Source organism: Ischnura elegans, chromosome 3, assembly GCF_921293095.1.
Source record: "Ischnura elegans chromosome 3, ioIscEleg1.1, whole genome shotgun sequence".
Lineage (NCBI taxonomy): Eukaryota > Metazoa > Arthropoda > Insecta > Odonata > Coenagrionidae > Ischnura > Ischnura elegans.
This window is the reverse complement of record NC_060248.1, coordinates 48,098,726-48,117,268: the sequence shown is the minus strand read 5'-3', so window position 1 is coordinate 48,117,268 and position 18,543 is coordinate 48,098,726. Positions and strand designations below refer to the sequence as shown.

Sequence of the window (18,543 nt, the reverse complement as noted above, 5' to 3'; positions counted from 1 at the left end):
CAGTTAGCGATATATCGCTCATCACTAGTGGAGGGTATATGAAATATGCAATGGAAAAGGCAGATTGCTAGAACCAAATTTTTTCAAATATAAAATTCTAAATTTTCATTATTTTCTTAATTAACAACGAATTCGCAACGAATAACTCGTTTTAAACTTTCGCTGTCATCTTCGAATTTTCATTGCACATGTAAAAGACCCTTGCCAACATTCTACAGTGGCTACTCAACAAAAAAATTGTAAAGTACCAGCCTACGTCTGGTCCCGGAAACTATAAATTGGGTAATTTTATGCATATTCAGCCTGGTAATATCAACTAAACTAGGAGGCCACCTGCCGTTGCTCGGGAAGGATAGTATTGAGAAAAGTGGGAAACTTTGATCTTGTAATTAATGGTCACATGGCAAGATTTCTAGGTGAAGGAGCAAAGCAGGTATGATGAAGGTATGCATATGCAACAGCAAGAGGATTAATATATGAACTATAATTTCGTGTAGAATCCTTATAGTTACGTTTTCCGTGAGAGCGTGTCAAGAGTTGTCAACCCGGAAGGATGTCCGTCCACAGAAGTTTTACGACGTGCTTAATAAAACTTAATGATAAAAGGACGTGTCGAACACAACCGGAAGTAGAAATATGAGATGTACCTATACGTAGGTACTAATATTTATTGCAATCCGCACAGACGTATGGAAATGCATAGCGGAAAGACTCACGGAGATACTCTTTTAGATGTATATATTTTCATTTGTGAAACGATGCCAACTCATTAAGAAGTATCTATCCTACAAGCTGTCCAAATTTTTTATTATCATTATCGTTTCAGATAATGTTGCGCTAAATTTTTTCTTAGCCGTTTCACGCTACTTTTTAAATTAATTTCCTCAACAGGACGTCCCTCACAAAGTCGCCTGTGAGCGAACACACGTCACGCAATAGGTAATCCTCCCTGATTTGTTGTGCCGATTCTATGATTGTAACATAAATGCGCACTATTTAAAGATTAACGAAAGGGTTGAATTCTTATGCGAAAAAATATGAGCTCCTTCTGTTGGCTTGACTCTCCGTCAAAAATAATGAAAATAGAATATGTACCTATTGTATGTAAATCCTGCATTGATATTAAGTTTTTTATTCCATTCATTGGGCTGTTATACATTGGAAAACAAGAATGAAAATGTGTAGTATAGCTATAAAGGCGGTAATCGTGTTATATGAAAGCACGTGCAGAGGCAAATTATTGTAGGGTTAGATATGTATCGGCGGTACTCAATGCCGTGTCCGATTTGGTGTTGGGTCGCAGAGAGGAAAGAATTTTTAATATTGAAATATTTTTCTATGGATACCCATGAATCACTGTCATTTGATAGTAGTGATGCACTTTATATTTCCAATGTGTAGATAAAAGTATAAATATATGCCGTTTTGTACTTACATGTTACTCGTTCGTTCAGTTTCAAGCGCCCCTAGTAACCGTCATGTTTTCATTGTAAGATTGAAAACTAAATGCGAAACTCTTCGCTCTTGAAGTTTTTTCTCGGTGATTGCTGGAAAAATGTTTTTGCGAAAGCTATGTGGAAGATATTTACATCAGGTGAATTTTGAACATGTCATGCCAAATTCTAGTAAAGTTAATTAACTGAAATTACGAGTTCTTGTATTACAGTATCACTTTTTTCTTCTCCAATTAAGGCCTCGTTTCTGGCGCGTGAAGCATCCTCAGCTCCAGCAACTGTATCGAATGTTGCAAAAAACAAAATTGTAAGCATATATAGATATAATCCAGAAAAGCCCACAGAGAAACCTACCGTGAAGAGTTACAACGTCGATTTGAGCAAGTATGCCTTCCATAATTTTTTTTGCGAAGTATGTTGAATAAAATGTTTAAGTCAAGACGATCTGTCTAATTTCGTATTTTATGTAGGTGCGGGAATATGGTTCTGGATGTCTTGCTGTGGATAAAGAAGGAAATTGATCCCACTTTGTCATTCAGGAAATCCTGCCGTGAGGGAATTTGCGGCTCTTGTGCGATGAACATCGGTGGAATAAATACCTTGGCCTGTACTGCGTAAGCCTTTATTTCTTTCGATACAGTATGCTTTGCCTTCGTTTCCATTTCGAATTGGATCATTAATAGCCCAATTAGACCCCACCAACGGTGTGCAAAGACAACACATTAACCTGAATGCGCGGAACCGGTTTAAGCGGTAAGCAAAGCACGCGGCCGATTAGGGCGCCAAGCTAAAGGGGGTGCGCTCAGTCTGTGAATAGGGTAGTTTCCTTCATCAAAGAAAACGAAAGGCATTGATTGCGATTCGTTACCCACCATTAGTGTATTCATAATACACAAATTATTTGGTTTTTGAAATACCGGTTTAGACGAATGGCAAGGGTCAAATTTTATCCTCATTTGAAAAAGGCCAGATTGGCGCCCATGCGATTCCACTCCACGTGACGTCACAGGGACCTAGTTTCTACACGAGAGGATAGGAGTTATACATCGTCTGAGGTTACCAATGCATGCATGAGGCACAGAGCTCAGGAAAACATGTCTTAATAATCACCTACTAAAACTGGCTAAGGTCGGAAAGTTTTCTTCGTTTGATAAGGTATTAATAAACCTTTTTTAAGCCAAGCGCTACCTTTCAGCAAGGTACTCAGCTACCCGCTGGCAGCCTGCGACGTATCAGCGCTAAGCCTCGCCTCAAGGTCAGCCCACCGGGCGGGAGGGGGAACCAGAAATACGACGTACGGAGATATTTCCCGGCATTCATACTTGAGCGTCGCGTTTTCGCGCGCTTGAAAATTTTCACTTTTCATTTAATCGCGAAAAATAGATATTGTCATTTAAAAATCTAAAAGGGTGAAATACGTACTCCAGGAGTAATAATCTTTCGATTAAGGCAATAAAAAAATAATAGGAAACCACCCTATTATATATTTATATATAACATGCTTTATCTGTGCTGCTTACTAAGATGGTTTCACCTCAAATAATATATAATGTAAAATCTGAAATCTTGAGAATTATGGAAAATAGCCTTGGAAGTCGACGCTCATCTAACCCGAAATGGGCTGGCAGTAAAATGGTTAAAATTAACCAAAAAGTCCATCTTTTTCAACTATTCAGAAATATCTTAGATTTTGTGCATCTTCATATGAACATATGTTAACCCTATAACTCCTGGAAAGCGATAGTTTACCTTGGTGACAAGTTTGACTTTATCATCAATCAGAAAATAGATTTGTGGGTAATCTTTTTATATACTTCAAGCTTGCTTCGTGGAATTCGTTTATAATTAATTTTAAAAGTTGGTGGTGGTTGGTAACTTATTTATTTAAACATCCTCGACTGGTATCAATACTGCTGCATCATTGTCTTGAGGAAAAGTTATAATATTTTCCCTCTAGAAAATGACAGAGGAGTGTGGAAACTGGTTAAGGTGTACCAAGGTAAGTGTTTGAATTACACAAAGTTATCATCTTTTTTAATTAACGTATTTTGGGACTAAACAGCGCTTGGATCGATTTTTGGGACTAAACAGCATTGAAATTCATTTTAACCAGACACGATAAAAAACACGACACTCTGAGGATGAAATTCGTCACGAGGCGCATAGGCTGTCCTCCGCCCATCACAGCTCCCCTGCAGTCCCTATCTTTCCTCACCCCTCTGCAATTCCTCTATCCCAGTGGCAGAGTGAGTGAAGCTGAGAGGGTGACTGCCCTCCATTAATTTCCGGAAAAATTGAATAGATGATGATTTTTTAGTGGCTCTCGCATTTAAGTTTTAATTTTGCCAGCTTATTGAACAATGTTTAAAAAAATGATGATTTTATTTTAGTCCAGGATTTAAGGCGGGAAGGGAGGGCACGTGCCCGGGTGGCAAAATTCGAAAAGTTGATTTAAAAGAATCATTTAATTTTTTGATTAAATGATTTAACAATAATTATTAATTTGTAAATTTTTGAACTATAGTAAGTATTAATAAAACTTCTTGAAAGCAAACATAGGTTTTATAATTTAAAGTACTGCATCTCAAAAGAATAGCTCTTACAGAACTCTGGTAAAAATCGAACGCTTGCCTGAGCGTAGAGGTAGCGTCAACGGAGAGTTACACACGTTCCGTGTGGCTTCATTTACTCTCGGTTCACTATCGGAGATTCCTGAACCCCAAACACTCTTCCCTAACTCCTCTGCGGGAGTGCACGGAGAGTGCCTCTCAGCTCCGTTGACGCTTCCTCTGTCTCCAATGTTGGTTGTTTATCATTTTTGCTATGAAGTTATGCTTAAAATAAATAAACAGTGATTCGGGCAGGAACGACAAAAGAGAGCAAAATGCATTGAATTCAGTGTGTAATTTAGCTCTTTTATTTTAATTAAGTAATTACAACTCCCATATTTTCCTTGGGTAAACCTCATCTTTTTTGCGTCTTCCTACCCGAAGACACCAACTATGAGAGAAATAGCCCAATTCCTGTCCTCTTCTGCAGTTTGTATAATATTTTATGCAGGTTCAGTGCAGTAAACTGCAACCAATGTATACCTCCAATCACGCGGTTAATGAATGCATACGGCGATCTCGGCGAAGGAAAGATTAGTACAAGGAAAGATATTAATGCAACTATGTGTTGTCAAGAATATATTCTTCTAATATATATTTAAGGGTTCTTAGGGGAGTTGTTATAGTTCAGTCAAAATGAAAGAGTTAAATAACTTAATAATGTAACTTCGGTCCGACACCATTTACAACAAACTGCAAAAGAACCCCATGGCCAAAGCAGAGCGGGAGACAAGAGCCATGATCAAGACGTCCTCTATTCCGACTGAAGAACAGAGATGGCTAATTACGTCCGCACCCAAACCACCGAGGCTATACGACTTACCGAAGTTACACAAGAAGGGTGTACCCCTGAGGCCCATTGTAAGTCAAATTGACGCTCCAACCTATCGACTCGCCAAATACCTAGCCCAAACTCTACAGGATTGCGTGGGAAACACCTCTTCATATGTGAAGAACTCAGCCCATTTCGTGAATATGATAAAAGGCATTACCATCGAGAGAGAAGACATCATGGTGAGCTTCGACGTAGTGTCGCTGTTTACGAACAAGCCCATTGAAGAATCAGTGGAAATTGTGAAAAACCTGACAAGCTCAGGAATTCCCAAGGACTTCCCCAAGCTCGTGGAGCACTGCCTGAGGAACAACTTCTTCCTGTGGAATGACAACTATTATGAACAATCAGACGGAGCAGCAATGGGTTCGCCCCTTTCCCCTGTGTTGGCCAACCTCTTTATGGAAAATTTTGAGGAGGCCGTGAATACCTACCACAAGCAACCAAAGCTTTGGCTTCGGTATGTTGATGACACGTTCATCATATGGCCACACGGTGCAGAGGAATTAGACAAATTTTTGATACATCTCAACAACCAACACCAAAGGATCCGCTTCACAATGGAAAAGGAATGCGAAGGCAAGTTGCCCTTCTTGGACGTGATGATTAAGAGGAAAGACGATGGCAGTCTTGGACATGCGGTGTATAGAAAGGAAACGCACACGGACCGATACCTGAACGCAGCATCACACCACCATCCCGCCCAGAAGGCCTCGGTGGTAACCTCTCTACTCCACCGAGCCTTCACCATTTCCGACGCCGAATCATTAGATTCAGAGAAGAAGCACATGACCAAAGCACTTATCAGGAATGGCTACGACCGGAAATGGTCCTCAAAAGGGCCGCTAAGGTCAAGAAGATGCACTCATCACCATCTGAAGAACGCCTGGCCACAGAGGAGGAGGAATTGACCAAACCTGCGGCACGCCTTACAATTCCATTCATAGCAGGAGTGTCAGAATGTATTGCTAGGATACTATAGTTCGTTCGATATTATATTCCGTATACGGAAGCATGACGTGGTCACAAGGTTCAACTGCGTGACCAAGATGCAAAACATTGTACCTGGACCAAAAGATCGTATCCCGCAGGCAATATGCGAATGCGTGTACACAGTGCCATGCTCCTGCGGAAAATCATATGTTGGCGAAACATGCCGAGGAATGGCGACAAGGATGAAGGAGCATGTGAGAGCTACTAATAAAAAACAACTGCACTTGTCAGCCATTGCAGAGCATGTTTGGAGTGAGGCGGGCCATAACATTGAATTCGAAAAAGCGAAGATAGTGGCAAAAGAGAGTCGGTACTACCTAAGGCAAATCAGGGAAGCAATTGAAATTAAAAAAACACAAAATATCAACAGGGACAACGGCTACCCAATCAGCAACGTTTGTAAGAGAGTTCTGACCAATCAGCGCACAGGAGGAGATCGGCCAGTGCTATACAAGACGGCAAAAAATAAACGACAGACGCGGCTGGAGAACCCGAAAATTAGCAGTCATCGAATCCGCACAGACGTTTTGAAATGCATAGCGGACAGACTCGGTGAGATACTCTTTTAAATGTATATATTTTCATCTGTGAAACGATGCCAACCCTTTAAAAAGTATCTATCCTACAAGCTGTCCAAATTTTTTTATATCATTATCGTTTCAGATAATGTTGTGCTAATTTTTTTCTTAGCCGTTTCACGCTACTTTTTATATTATTTTCCCTCACAAAGTCGCCTGTGAGCGAACACACGTCACGCAATAATCCTCCCTGATTTGTTGTGCCGATTCTGTGATTTTAACATAAATGCGCACTATTTTAATGATTAACGAAAGGGTTGAATTCTTATGCGAAAAAAGATCAGCTCTTTCTGTTGGCTTGACTCTCCGTCAAAAATTATGAAATTAGAATATGTACCTATTGTATGTAAATCCTGCAATGATATTAAGTCTTTTATTCCATTCATTTGTCTTTTATACATTAGAAAACAAGCATGAAAATGTGTGGTATAGCTATAAAGGCGGTAATCGTGTTATATGAAAGCACGTGCAGAGGCAAATTATTGTAGGGTTAGATATGTATCGGCGGTACTCAATGTCGTGTCCGATTTGGTGTTGGGTCGCAGAGAGGAAAGAATTTTTAATATTGAAATATTTTTCCATGGACACCCATAAATCACTGTCACTTGACGGTAGTGATGCACATTATATAACCAATGTGTAGATAAAAGTATACATATATGCAGTTGAGTACTTACATGTTACTCGTTCTCTTAAGATTGAAAACTAAATGCGAAACTCTTCGCTCTTGAAGTTTTTTCTCGGTGATTGCTGGAAAAATGTTTTTGCGAAAGCTATGTGGAAGATATTTACATCAGGTGAATTTTGAACATGTCATGCCAAATTCTAGTAAAGTTAATTAACTGAAATTACGAGTTCTTGTATTACAGTATCACTTTTTTCTTCTCCAATTAAGGCCTCGTTTCTGGCGCGTGAAGCATCCTCAGCTCCAGCAACTGTATCGAATGTTGCAAAAAACAAAATTGTAAGCATATATAGATATAATCCAGAAAAGCCCACAGAGAAACCTACCGTGAAGAGTTACAACGTCGATTTGAGCAAGAATGCCTACCATAATTTTTTTGTTTTTTTTGCGAAGTATGTTGAGTAAAATGTTTAAGTCGACACGATCTGTCTAATTTCGTATTTTATATAGGTGCGGGCGGGTGAACCGGAGTTTAAGCCCCTTGGTATATTGGCGTTTCTAGAACTATTTTTTGGGTTCGGTTGGTTTGGTTTGGGTTGGTTTGGGTTGGGTTGGTTTTTGCTTTAATAACAAATAAAATTTGACAAAATTTATGATTTGTTGATAAAAGTTTTGTAACCATAGCGCGCGGGAAAAATAGTTCTAGAAACCGCCGCCAATACGCCAAGGGGCTTAAACTCCGGTCGCGCCGGTGCGGGCGAGTAATTCTGGATGTCTTGCTGTGGATAAAGAGGGAAATTGATCCCACTTTGTCATTCAGGAAATCCTGCCGTGAGGGAATTTGCGGCTCTTGTTCGATGAACATCGGTGGAGTAAATTCCTTGGCCTGTACTATGTGAGCCTTTATTTCTTTCGATACAGAATGCTTTGCCTTTGTTCCCATTTCGAATTGGATCATTAATAGCCCAATTAGACCCCACCATTGGTGTGCACAGACGACACATTTACTAGAATGCGCGGAATCGGTTTGAGCGGTAAGCAAAGCACACACACACACATGCCAAGATAGGCCAAAAAAACTTAAACACAAATAAAAGGACACTCACACGTAAGGTTTCCAATTTTCTACTGTTTCGGTCTTAATCTGGAAGGAGACAAGAAGGGACTGATGAGGAGGACAGAGGATGACTAGAGGCTGAGGAGATTAGGATAAGAAGGTGGTAGGGAGAGGTTGGGGAATGGGGGATGGGAAAGAGGAGAGGGCTACAAAGATTAGGGGGCCTTGTTAAGACCAGGCGGGTTGAAAGCATGGTGTAGCCATATGCATGATTGTTCCAAAGTTTTCAATTCTAGCGGTTAGGCGGAGGGTGGGTGGGAGGCAAGTATTCCTATGTGGAACGATCATCAAAATCTAAATTGTGGGATAAGGCGTGGGTAGGGACAGGAAGCGCAGCAGATTGGGAAGTAGGATTGCAAGAAGCACAATGGTTATTAACCCGGAGGTTAAGTGAAGTGGTGGTTAGACCAATGTAGAAGGCGGGGCAGGAATTGCTTGAAAGGAATTACGTTACTAGTTGTACAGGTGGGGGACGGAGTGGAAGGAAACGGAAAAGTAAGACATTTGTTAGGAAGTGACTAGGTAATGAGGATCGCACGTTTTGCACCGTGGTCATTGGCAATGGATGGGTGAAGTGCTAGTTCGGGTAGTGATCCTTGAGAGTGGTTTAGTCGTTTTGAGAATGGAAGACAGATTTGGTGGCCGACGGAAGGCTAAGGATGTATGTCCACATCTAAGAAAGTGATATTAGTTTTGGAGATGGAAGAAGTGAAAGGAACTGAGGCAGAAGCGTTGAGTGAAGAAACAAAGGTGTTAAAAGAGTTGATGTTATGAGACCAGGGAATAAAAATGTCGTCAATGTATCTAAGCCAAAGAAGAGATTTTAGAGGTTAATTGGTGAGGAAATTTTCTTCAAACGGGCCGAGGATTGGCATAAGAAGGGCTAAACCTACTTCCCATTGCGCAGCCAGACATTTGCAGATAGTAGTTGTTATTAAAAGAGAAGGCATTGTGGGTGAGAATAAAATGGGAAATATCAAGAAGAAAGTCAGTGCTAGGGTTTTGAGGTGTGGGTCGTCGTGAAAGATTGTGGCGGAGAGCAGCTCCTCCTACTCCCCTCTCTCATCAGATCCTAACTCAGATTTCCACGGAGAATCGAATGGCCTTCTAAAAACAAAAGGTCCCTCTGAGGGCCTAAGACAGTCGGACATTTCCCTTCTCTTACCGTCTCATACCACTACAGGGGCCCAGCTAGGAATTAAGGCTGGGGGGTTTAGGTGCAACTAATACTAGGGTGTGTTGGGGTATAGTATACCCACCAGGATAAGCGGTAGGTGCGAGATTAATAAATTACGGAATTTTAAGATAAATGGTTGAAAATGGTGAGTTTTACGGCTTTCAGAGGGATATTTTAATAATCCTTACACTTTTCTATTAGTAATATCAATCCAATTACGTAAAATCGATTAAAATCAAAAATTTCTCTGAGCTCTGGGGGGGGGTTTATCCCCCAAAACCTCCCCCTCGCTGCGCCACTGCACCACTATGCCATCTTTCTATATTCTTCCAAAAATTCATATAGAGAACAACCCAGGCCGCCCCATAGTTTCCTCTCAAAACTCTCCTACGGAGTGCATATCTGCATTCGTTGATTTCTATCTCTAACCCTTCGTTCAGTCCCTTCCATCATACATAAAATATTCTCATGACTTCCTTTCTAAACTCTGATGTGTGTGATGACTTTTCTGCTGTTTTCTTATCTTAACAGTATATGATTGCCATTTACTTATACTTTTTCCATTATTATTGAACCCCTATTTATTTAGTGTCTAAATCTAGGCTCCGACCCGATGACTCCCTACCTTAGAGTGAACCTCCCTCATTGACCTGATGCCAGGATCTGGACTTGTCTGGGGTTGAGTCAGTGTTATTGGAATATGAACTCTAGTGTAGGCAGTGGGGGATACAGAAAAAACTCAAGGGGGGGCACAAAAGATCTCTTGAGCTGCATACACTTTTATCATAATAAAAAATAATCAAGTCACATGCAAAGTTAAAGAAAGTTTTATTTAAACTGACCATACACATATACAAGACAATGCCATCTCATGATATAAAAAAGTTACAATTGTGATTCTGCAATGTTCTTGCCTATAAGGACTCTAGGATGCCGCCCCTCCCAAAGATTTGAAAAAGGAAAAAAATAAAATACTCATTCAATTATAATTATAAAATACCCATTCAATTATAATTATACATCTAATTGACCAAAGTGTTTTTCCAATCACATACATTAAAAATGTAGGAAAAACACACAAAAATAGTGCAAGAAGTTCGTATTTATAGCCGTGGGGTGCAGGCCAGCACGTCCCAATCCATTAACATGCAGTTATATGAATAGTGGTAGACTTGTCATAGCACAGGTACTGGTGCTATGACAAGTCTAAGCTTGTGGCTTATGGAAGTCTTGGGATGCCGCCTGAGCATGTGCAGAGCGACGTATCTAGTAAGTTGATCGCCGGGCCGGCCGGCAGCCATATAATCTGGCATCTACTTGGTGTTGCAGTGTTGCAAAATAACTTGTTCTGGTGATCAGTTTTGTATGTGATTGTATGTATATAGTTTTATCTAATGAGTGATCGGTATGTTTATTATTCAAGCTTTATTAGGAAAACTAGGCATTATTTTTGAAAAAAACTGAACACATGGCATCACAAATTTAATACCAAGATTGCCTTAAAAACTCACCAAAATACACAAAATATTAAAAAATGTTGACCCCCCCGGTGGAGTGTGCCCCCTAGCATTTGACTTGTGAGGAGCCACTGGAGCTTGCACCCCCATATGTATCTGCCACTAGGTGGGTGCACGTGGCAGTTATCCGCATATGGAACATATCAGTCACTGATTGACCTAGAGTCATTTGAGATGAGGAAATGGCGGAGGAAGGAGATAGTTTGATGCAAAAATACAAAATATATGAAGAAATGTTAGACATGGTTGGTTGGATAACAGTACAATGTCAGATATAGGCTGGAAGTATGCATTCCCTCCCCCACTTCCTAAGGGCCTCCTTCCCTATTCACAATACATATATACTATCTATGTATTTTAAATAGAATTTTTAAAATGAAAGCATAAATATCAAAGCCTTTGAAGGCTTTTGAGGAAAGTTCTCTTGGAAAAATCATTCCTAGTATAATTTTTTTTCCTTTAAAATTCAAGATCATTTGAACAGTACATTTTGAAGTGAAGGTGGAATATGTGAGAGTAGACTAATTTTGGGTGACATTTGCCACCCCTAGCTGCTTCTAAATCATGCCTTAGCGAGGAAATAAATTTGATGGATAAAATCAAAAAGAAGCAGGATCCATGCTGGGGTGGTTTTCTGGTAGGGTAGAGAATTCTGGAGATTGATGAATAGTTCTTTGTTTGGTATGTGGTAGAGAGAGAGAGCAAGTTTAATGAATGGGATGAAGGGAGATTGGTCGGATCACTGTCAAATCAAAGAAAGGAGTACAGTTCAATATTGGCACCCTTTGGCCTGGGGCAGATTAAGGTCATTGTTTTGGGGTGAGGTGATTCATTGCATTCCATTTACTTTGGTAGTATGAGATACCTCTCAGCCATAACGCATCCATGGTGTGATTTGCATAGACTAGTGGGTTTTACATGCTCTTCAATTATTTTTAAATATTTATTTTGTTAACCCCTTGCATTGAAATGATGAGTCTGACTCATCATGAACCTCGTTATCTACATCCAAAGACCCTTATTTTCTATTATCCAAACTGTGCCTACTTATTGTGCTGTTTGGAACAAAAAATCAATGGCCCTGTTGACTCACATGGCTAAATTTTCGGTGGCACTTACACCTTTCCACAAAGTTAGGGAAAAGAGTTAATCTTTTCCCTAAATCTGAGGAAGGTGGTATTGAAACCTAAAATTTAGTCGTATGAATCTTTTGTGTCTTTCATTGTGCTCAATACTGTGTGTACCCCACCTTTGTTATATTTGTGTTAAATACTTCATCAAGGATATCTTGAAGTCTTTAATTATAACGAAATTTTTATGTATAATTTATAATATTTTTTAGACCCAGGAGAATATTAACAATTGTCTTTTCATCAGCACACCCCCAATGATAAAAATGATTTTTGGAGCTAACAAGGGGAGACCACGAAACTTGCTCCGCCTTTTTCAATGCCGTATTTTTTATGGCCTTCGGAATGGTGAACACATCCCTGAACTAGTAGTGGTTCCGTTGAATGGGCCTTGGTTTGGCTGTAATTAATTAATTTTCATGCGGTACTTTTCACAAGCCGCATATATTTCCATGATATCACATCTCAACAGGTGGGTCGGGTGGGGTAGTGGTTAGCGTTGACGGCCACCACCCGGGGGACTGCTTAAATACGTAAACGCCATTATGATGATAAAAAATAGTCTCATGTCTATGCTCGTCGCGATTAAAACTAATGAAAAAGTTGACGCCGCATGATCACGATGAAGGCAACAAAATATACAGCCATCACGAAGCCTCGGACCCTGGTCCCCCGGGTGGTAACCGTCAACGCTAACCTCTACCCCACCCGACCCGCCTGTTGAGAGACAACTTGTAAGAGACAACTGCCCCTCTTTTCGACCCCATTGGTTGCCCAATTGAAATTATTTGGTCAGGGTATGTTTGTGAAATATTTTTCCATTGCGTAAAAATATCCTTCAGAAAGGGATAAAATAACTTTGAGAACAAATTTTAACATTACTATCACTGAACTGGAAATTTTTTAGGAAAAAATGGTAATGACATTGTATTTGGGTTTGAAGGTCATAGAATGGGGGGGGGGGGGGGGATTTCCATGGGCTCACCACCTTCCCAGCTGAAATGTTAAGGAGAGAGTCTTCAGTCTATCCCTTCTCAGCAAAACCCCCTCCCCCTATTTTCTCTTAGGAATAGACAGTAATTTTACCATAATATCATTTTTGTTCCTGTCCACATTTTAGGGCTCTCAACCAGAATGTGAAAAAGCCTCTGAAAATATATCCACTACCGCATATGTATGTTATTAAGGACCTCATTGTAGATATGAACCTGTTTTACAAACAATACGAGGGAATAAGGCCATATCTGATAAGAAAAAATCCACCTTCCGAGCCAAAACAACTTTTGCAAAGTACAAGAGACCAAATGAAACTGGTATGTAATAATCAGAATATTCTCATCTTTATTTCCCAACTGAAGTTAGGACTATTATCAGTCTTCTCTAATACTGATGTGATGAACATATAGTTATGATTAAAGTATACCAGGACTAACCACAGTGAAAACTTTACAGAGTCATCTGCAATGCACAAATTGTGCAAAAATTCCATTTATGGAATTTCAATTACAGTTATGACCCAGCTCTGGTAGTGAAAAAAACCACCCAAGTAGCCTTTGAAAAGTACCAGAGATACAAGAAATTTTAGTATGAGATAATACTTGAATGATCTAATCATTTTTCAGAATGGCTTGATTGAATGCATATTGTGTGCCAGCTGCTCTACCTCATGTCCGTCTTACTGGTGGAATACAGACATATACTTAGGACCAGCAGTTCTCATGCAGGTATGCCTGTGCATAAATTATATATCTCTAAAAGTAAAAATTAAGTAAGTTTCATTTATTTTTAAGAGCCTCTTGGATTACCTGGAGTAAAAGAGAGAGGAATGATGTTCAAATCAGTGAGGTTTGCGGATGATCAGCATTGATTAGCCAGTCAGCGAGGGGGCTTCTGGCTCCTAGTGTATGTGGTAAGCGAGCATTGCGGGATGCAGATTAACCACCAGAAGACCAAGGTTATGGGATTTTGTAAAGCATTGCAAGTGAGGAATGTGAGACTAAAGGTACAGCAATTCAACTATTTAGACAGCACAGAGGAGGAAATCGGATATAGTAGTAAGGAAGAGAATTGCATTCACAAAGGAGGAGTTCATGAACAGGAAGGAGCTTCTAAGAGGATCGAATGTAAGACTTTAAAGAAAAGGTTAGTGAAGAGTCTGATCTGGAGTGTAGCTCTTTACGGTGCGGAAACGTAGACACTTAGGAATGAGACGAGACAAGACTGGAGATGTGGGTGTGGCAAGGAATGGAGAAGATGAAGTGGACGGAAAAGATGAGGAACGGCGAAGTGCTGGACATGATGGGTGAGGAGAGAGTTTTTTGATGAGATATGGAGGAGACAAAAGGTATTGGAGGGAGTACTTAGGGGGAGGGCATGTGAAAACAGTGTTAGAGGATAGAATTTTAGGTAAATGAGGGAGAGGAAGGAAGATAATAGGAGTTTTAGATAGAATGAAAGGAAGTTGGCCTTATTGTGAATTGAAGAGGAAGGTGCTTGATGGAAAGGGAGGCTCTCAGAATTCTTCTGAAGTACTCCATGGAAACCTAGCTTAATCGGTTGAATACTTCAATAATAATAATATTGGATGACACTTAATTTCTGTTTCATAAGCTACTTCATTAAAAAGTCATATACATACCTATATTTTAATCATACAGTTAATGGACATTACATGACACATATTAGCCCTTGTCACAGTTCCTATCCTCCCAAAATCAATTTGTTCATTCAAGGTACACACCAAACTAATATTTTGGTAGGAAAGATTCGGTAAAGAATACTCGGGTCATTTCACTTCTCATGTTTTCTGGACATATTTTACTAATTGTAAGTAATTGTAGATCTCCAATGCTATTAGAACTGTTTGGTGGGCCAAGAACAGAAAATAAATGACTAAAATAGAACATCTGGTTTGAAATGAGCAGTCAGTGCACATTCAATAGATACCTATGTAGTATGAAAGATTTACTTCATTTTTCTCACAAAAGTAATGTGCCTTTTGATGAAGGGTGAGTAAGCTTTCAGTGGTCATTAATAGACAGCATCCTCAAACATAATAAACCATATTGCATAGAAATTCAAAATGCATTTACTACAGGGCCAAATCTCCCTTCCCAGTATGAGACTTCAATTGGACCCACTGCTGGTTCATAGGTATATTTCATTCTGCACTGTGTGACCTACCAGTGTATTATCCTTCTTTCCTATAGGTGAGTTCTACTTTTCATAGCCACTGACTAGGGGTAGCACTGCATCTTTTGGCCTTTCGCCAGTGGGAGCAAGTAGAGGTTAGGTACAGGAACATAGGGCAGCCACTGTCCAGGCCCACTACAGCAAGGGATTACCCTTGAGGTCATCTCAAACTTTTAGAATCTAGCAAGTGCACCCACCCTAAGCCAGGTCTTAGCAATATTAATATCTGACTAAACTGTATCTGACTGACTACCAGTGTTCCATAGAGCAATCTGGGATGCAAGACCCTTGTGTTGCCATACCCATGTTTTACAACTTTAGCTGTCAAACTTCATTCTGAAGTCTCATCAGCAAGTGGGGTGGTGGAACACTGAATATATGCGCTGGATAAAAAAATAGCATGACGACAGATTTCCAATGACCACAAAAAGGTAGGCTAAGTTGTGGAAGGTCAGCCATTTCATGTGGTGCCAACTAATCTGTCAAGAGTGAGAGAGTCTCAGTTAACTTCTGGTCACACCACATAGATGATCCTTCATAGTATAAGCACACTGAAATTGAAAGTCTTTAACTTCTCATTTCACAAATGATGGTTATGATAAATTCTTGGTTATTAAATGATTCTTCGATTCTTATACGAATCTGCGATTCTTAAACGATTCTTCGATTCTAAATTATTATTCGGTTCTTAAATGATTCTTCGATTTTTAAACGAATCTGCGATTCTTAAACGATTCTTACATAATTCTCAAAATGGAGAAAAAGAGTAAATTTGCCTGTGAAGGAAGGAAGCCAGGTGAGACCAGTTCAAATCAGTGGTGCAACTATTGGGGGGGGGATATTATCCCCAAAAGCCTTGAAGAAATAAATATATTTACTATTGTCTAATTTTGACATATTATAACTGCAGCTGCTGCTAAGTGCCAAAATTATGTAAAATGTATTTCCAGGCACATCCTTTTCCAGGACCCCCTGTTTCCCTGGAGAGGAGGGGGTAGCCCCTCAGGCCCACCCAAAGCATATTTCTAGTTATGCCAATGGTCAAATACACTATTGAGTATGAGTAAATTAAGATTCTCATTTGGAAATGGCAACAGAATGAAAAAAATTGGCCAATTGAGTCATAAATAAATATTCCATGCTGAGCCTGATGAAAATAAGATTGTGAATATCTCAGATTATATGTAATACATATATTATAGGATGCACACTCAGTACATATTTAGTCCTCATCTTACACTTCTTAATTCTTGTAAAACAATTTTCAGCCATTAGCGACCAATTAGCTCTATTGGTGTGGAAACAGGTTGCAAAATTACACCCATATGCCACCATATAACTGAACTCTGAAAGCACTGCAGAGGTCGATCAAGAAGTAAAAAGGGAAGAGAGAAGTATGAACTTAGGTTTTCCCAGCGTATCAGCTGCAGAAAAGTTTCTCAGGTTTTCCACCGGTTGATGTCATCCATGTCTCCCGACGTTTCGATCCGCAAGTTGCGGATCAAAACGTCGGGAGACATGGACGACATCAACCAGTGGAAAACCCGAGAAACTTTTCTGCAGGGAAGAGAGAAGTTTGAGTCCTATGGTTGAATTTTGTGTAGGAAAGCTCTGATGAACCCAACAATGCACAACTCTCAACAGTTTAATAATATCAAAAATCTTGTATTTTTCCTTTAGTTCAAGCAGCTCGCACACAAAATTTCCAATACATACAAGTCCAGCACTTGTTTGAAGTACATTACCTAATCAGATTAACTAGTCTAAACCAAGTGGTATTTGGGCGAAATATATTCCGGAAAATATGGACATAAATACTTGCCTGGTCCATCAGCCGGAGCAAATGACAAAAAAACTATGCAGCAGAATTAAGGACACAATGTAAACCAAGGTGGTGATCAGGTGAAGACAAGACCAAATTGTAGAAGAGGAGAATCAAATTAAAACAGAATATCCCTTTAAACTTAACGATTGTGAGTAAATGGAGAGTACAGAATCAATAATGAAAGATACGTACTAGGAAAGACAAGGGAGAAGGCACTCAGGGAACACCAAAATAGTGGACAAGAAGTGGATCTGTTTTCCAGTGGCACCAATAATGCATCATATGATGTAGGAAGGATATGAACAATGAAAAAAGCTTGACAGACTAAACTCTTTGTGCAGCAGCATAAAAGGCAACAAATTGAATCCCATAGATGAAACAGTTTTTCAAATCATGCTGTCAAAATTCTAACTGGTGAGCTGATTCTAAACCTGAGAATACTTTTTACCCGAGTATCTTTCCAACCTCCAATACTATCAGCAAAATTTTGATAAAAGTTCCAGAATCACTATGTTGTTCTATACTCAATGATAAATACTTAATCCTCAAATTAACCCTTTCCTCCTTCAACCATCTCTCTATCCCTACCCAATTAGCCTATTTTTTTTGAGCTCTTAATTGTTGGTTCTGTTGCCTGTTATTTCTAATCCTTAAATAGTTCACTCTTCCTCAAAACCATTTATTTAGGCTTACCGATGGATTATAGATTCTAGAGATGAAGCAACAAAAGAGAGATTGGATCAGCTGAGGGATCCATATTCCCTTTATCGTTGCCATTTAATTATGAACTGCACAAAAACATGCCCAAAGGTAATCCTCACTCACAAATAATCAATTTCTGAACTATTTTATAACAGAATGATATTGAAAATAATGCGTCTTGTAAATTTAAAATTTCATTTTTACTCTTACCTAGGGTCTTAATCCTGCATTGGCTATGTCTGAGATAAAATTGCTACTAGCTGGATTCAAGAAAAAAGAAAAACCTGATATGGAAAACTAAGGCTTTCTAAAAAAAAATTGTACAACATGAGCAAGCAAAGATCCTTATGGCATCTACTGGAACATAATTTTGTACAGACATTTTGTTAAAAATCAACAATTTACCTTGAATAGTAATGGTATTATAGCAACTAGTCCCTAACTTCTGAGCTTGATCTCTGTCTATCCATGATAACATGCCAGTAAAGGATCATGTAATTATAATGAAAATGTTTTGATAGTTTTATCACATTTTTTAGGCCTCTGTGTTGTGATTAATGTAAAACTGCTTATTACAAAACAATCTACAAATGTCTAACAATACACAAAGATTCAAAAGATCACTTTCAAGTTAAGTTATTGAAAAATTCTTTGCCATTTTCATTGGAGAAGCAGATTCAAATATTCAATTTTATAGCTAGATGACATTAAATCAAATAATCACGTAAAAAATTACTCTATAATGGAAAGTAAAATATAAATTTTGCAGCAAAATTGTTCTACTCCATAATA

The 18,543-nt window shown here is 39.2% G+C and overlaps 1 protein-coding gene and 1 long non-coding RNA gene across 2 annotated transcripts; both read left to right on the top strand.

Annotated features, from left to right (window-relative positions):
* The first annotated feature begins 1,448 nt into the window (after nucleotides 1-1,448).
* LOC124155733 (succinate dehydrogenase [ubiquinone] iron-sulfur subunit, mitochondrial-like) lies at nucleotides 1,449-18,374 on the top strand. The gene is made up of 7 exons (XM_046529797.1): nucleotides 1,449-1,594; nucleotides 1,693-1,838; nucleotides 1,925-2,068; nucleotides 13,153-13,345; nucleotides 13,655-13,756; nucleotides 17,737-17,859; nucleotides 17,966-18,374. Exons 1-7 carry the CDS (start codon nucleotides 1,556-1,558, stop codon nucleotides 18,050-18,052), a joined length of 834 nt encoding a protein of 277 aa, XP_046385753.1. The 5' UTR covers nucleotides 1,449-1,555; the 3' UTR covers nucleotides 18,053-18,374.
* Nucleotides 7,126-7,408, top strand: LOC124155735. The gene is made up of 2 exons (XR_006864226.1): nucleotides 7,126-7,263; nucleotides 7,362-7,408. It is a non-coding gene; the product is annotated as an uncharacterized LOC124155735 (long non-coding RNA).
* Nucleotides 18,375-18,543: the final 169 nt, after the last annotated feature.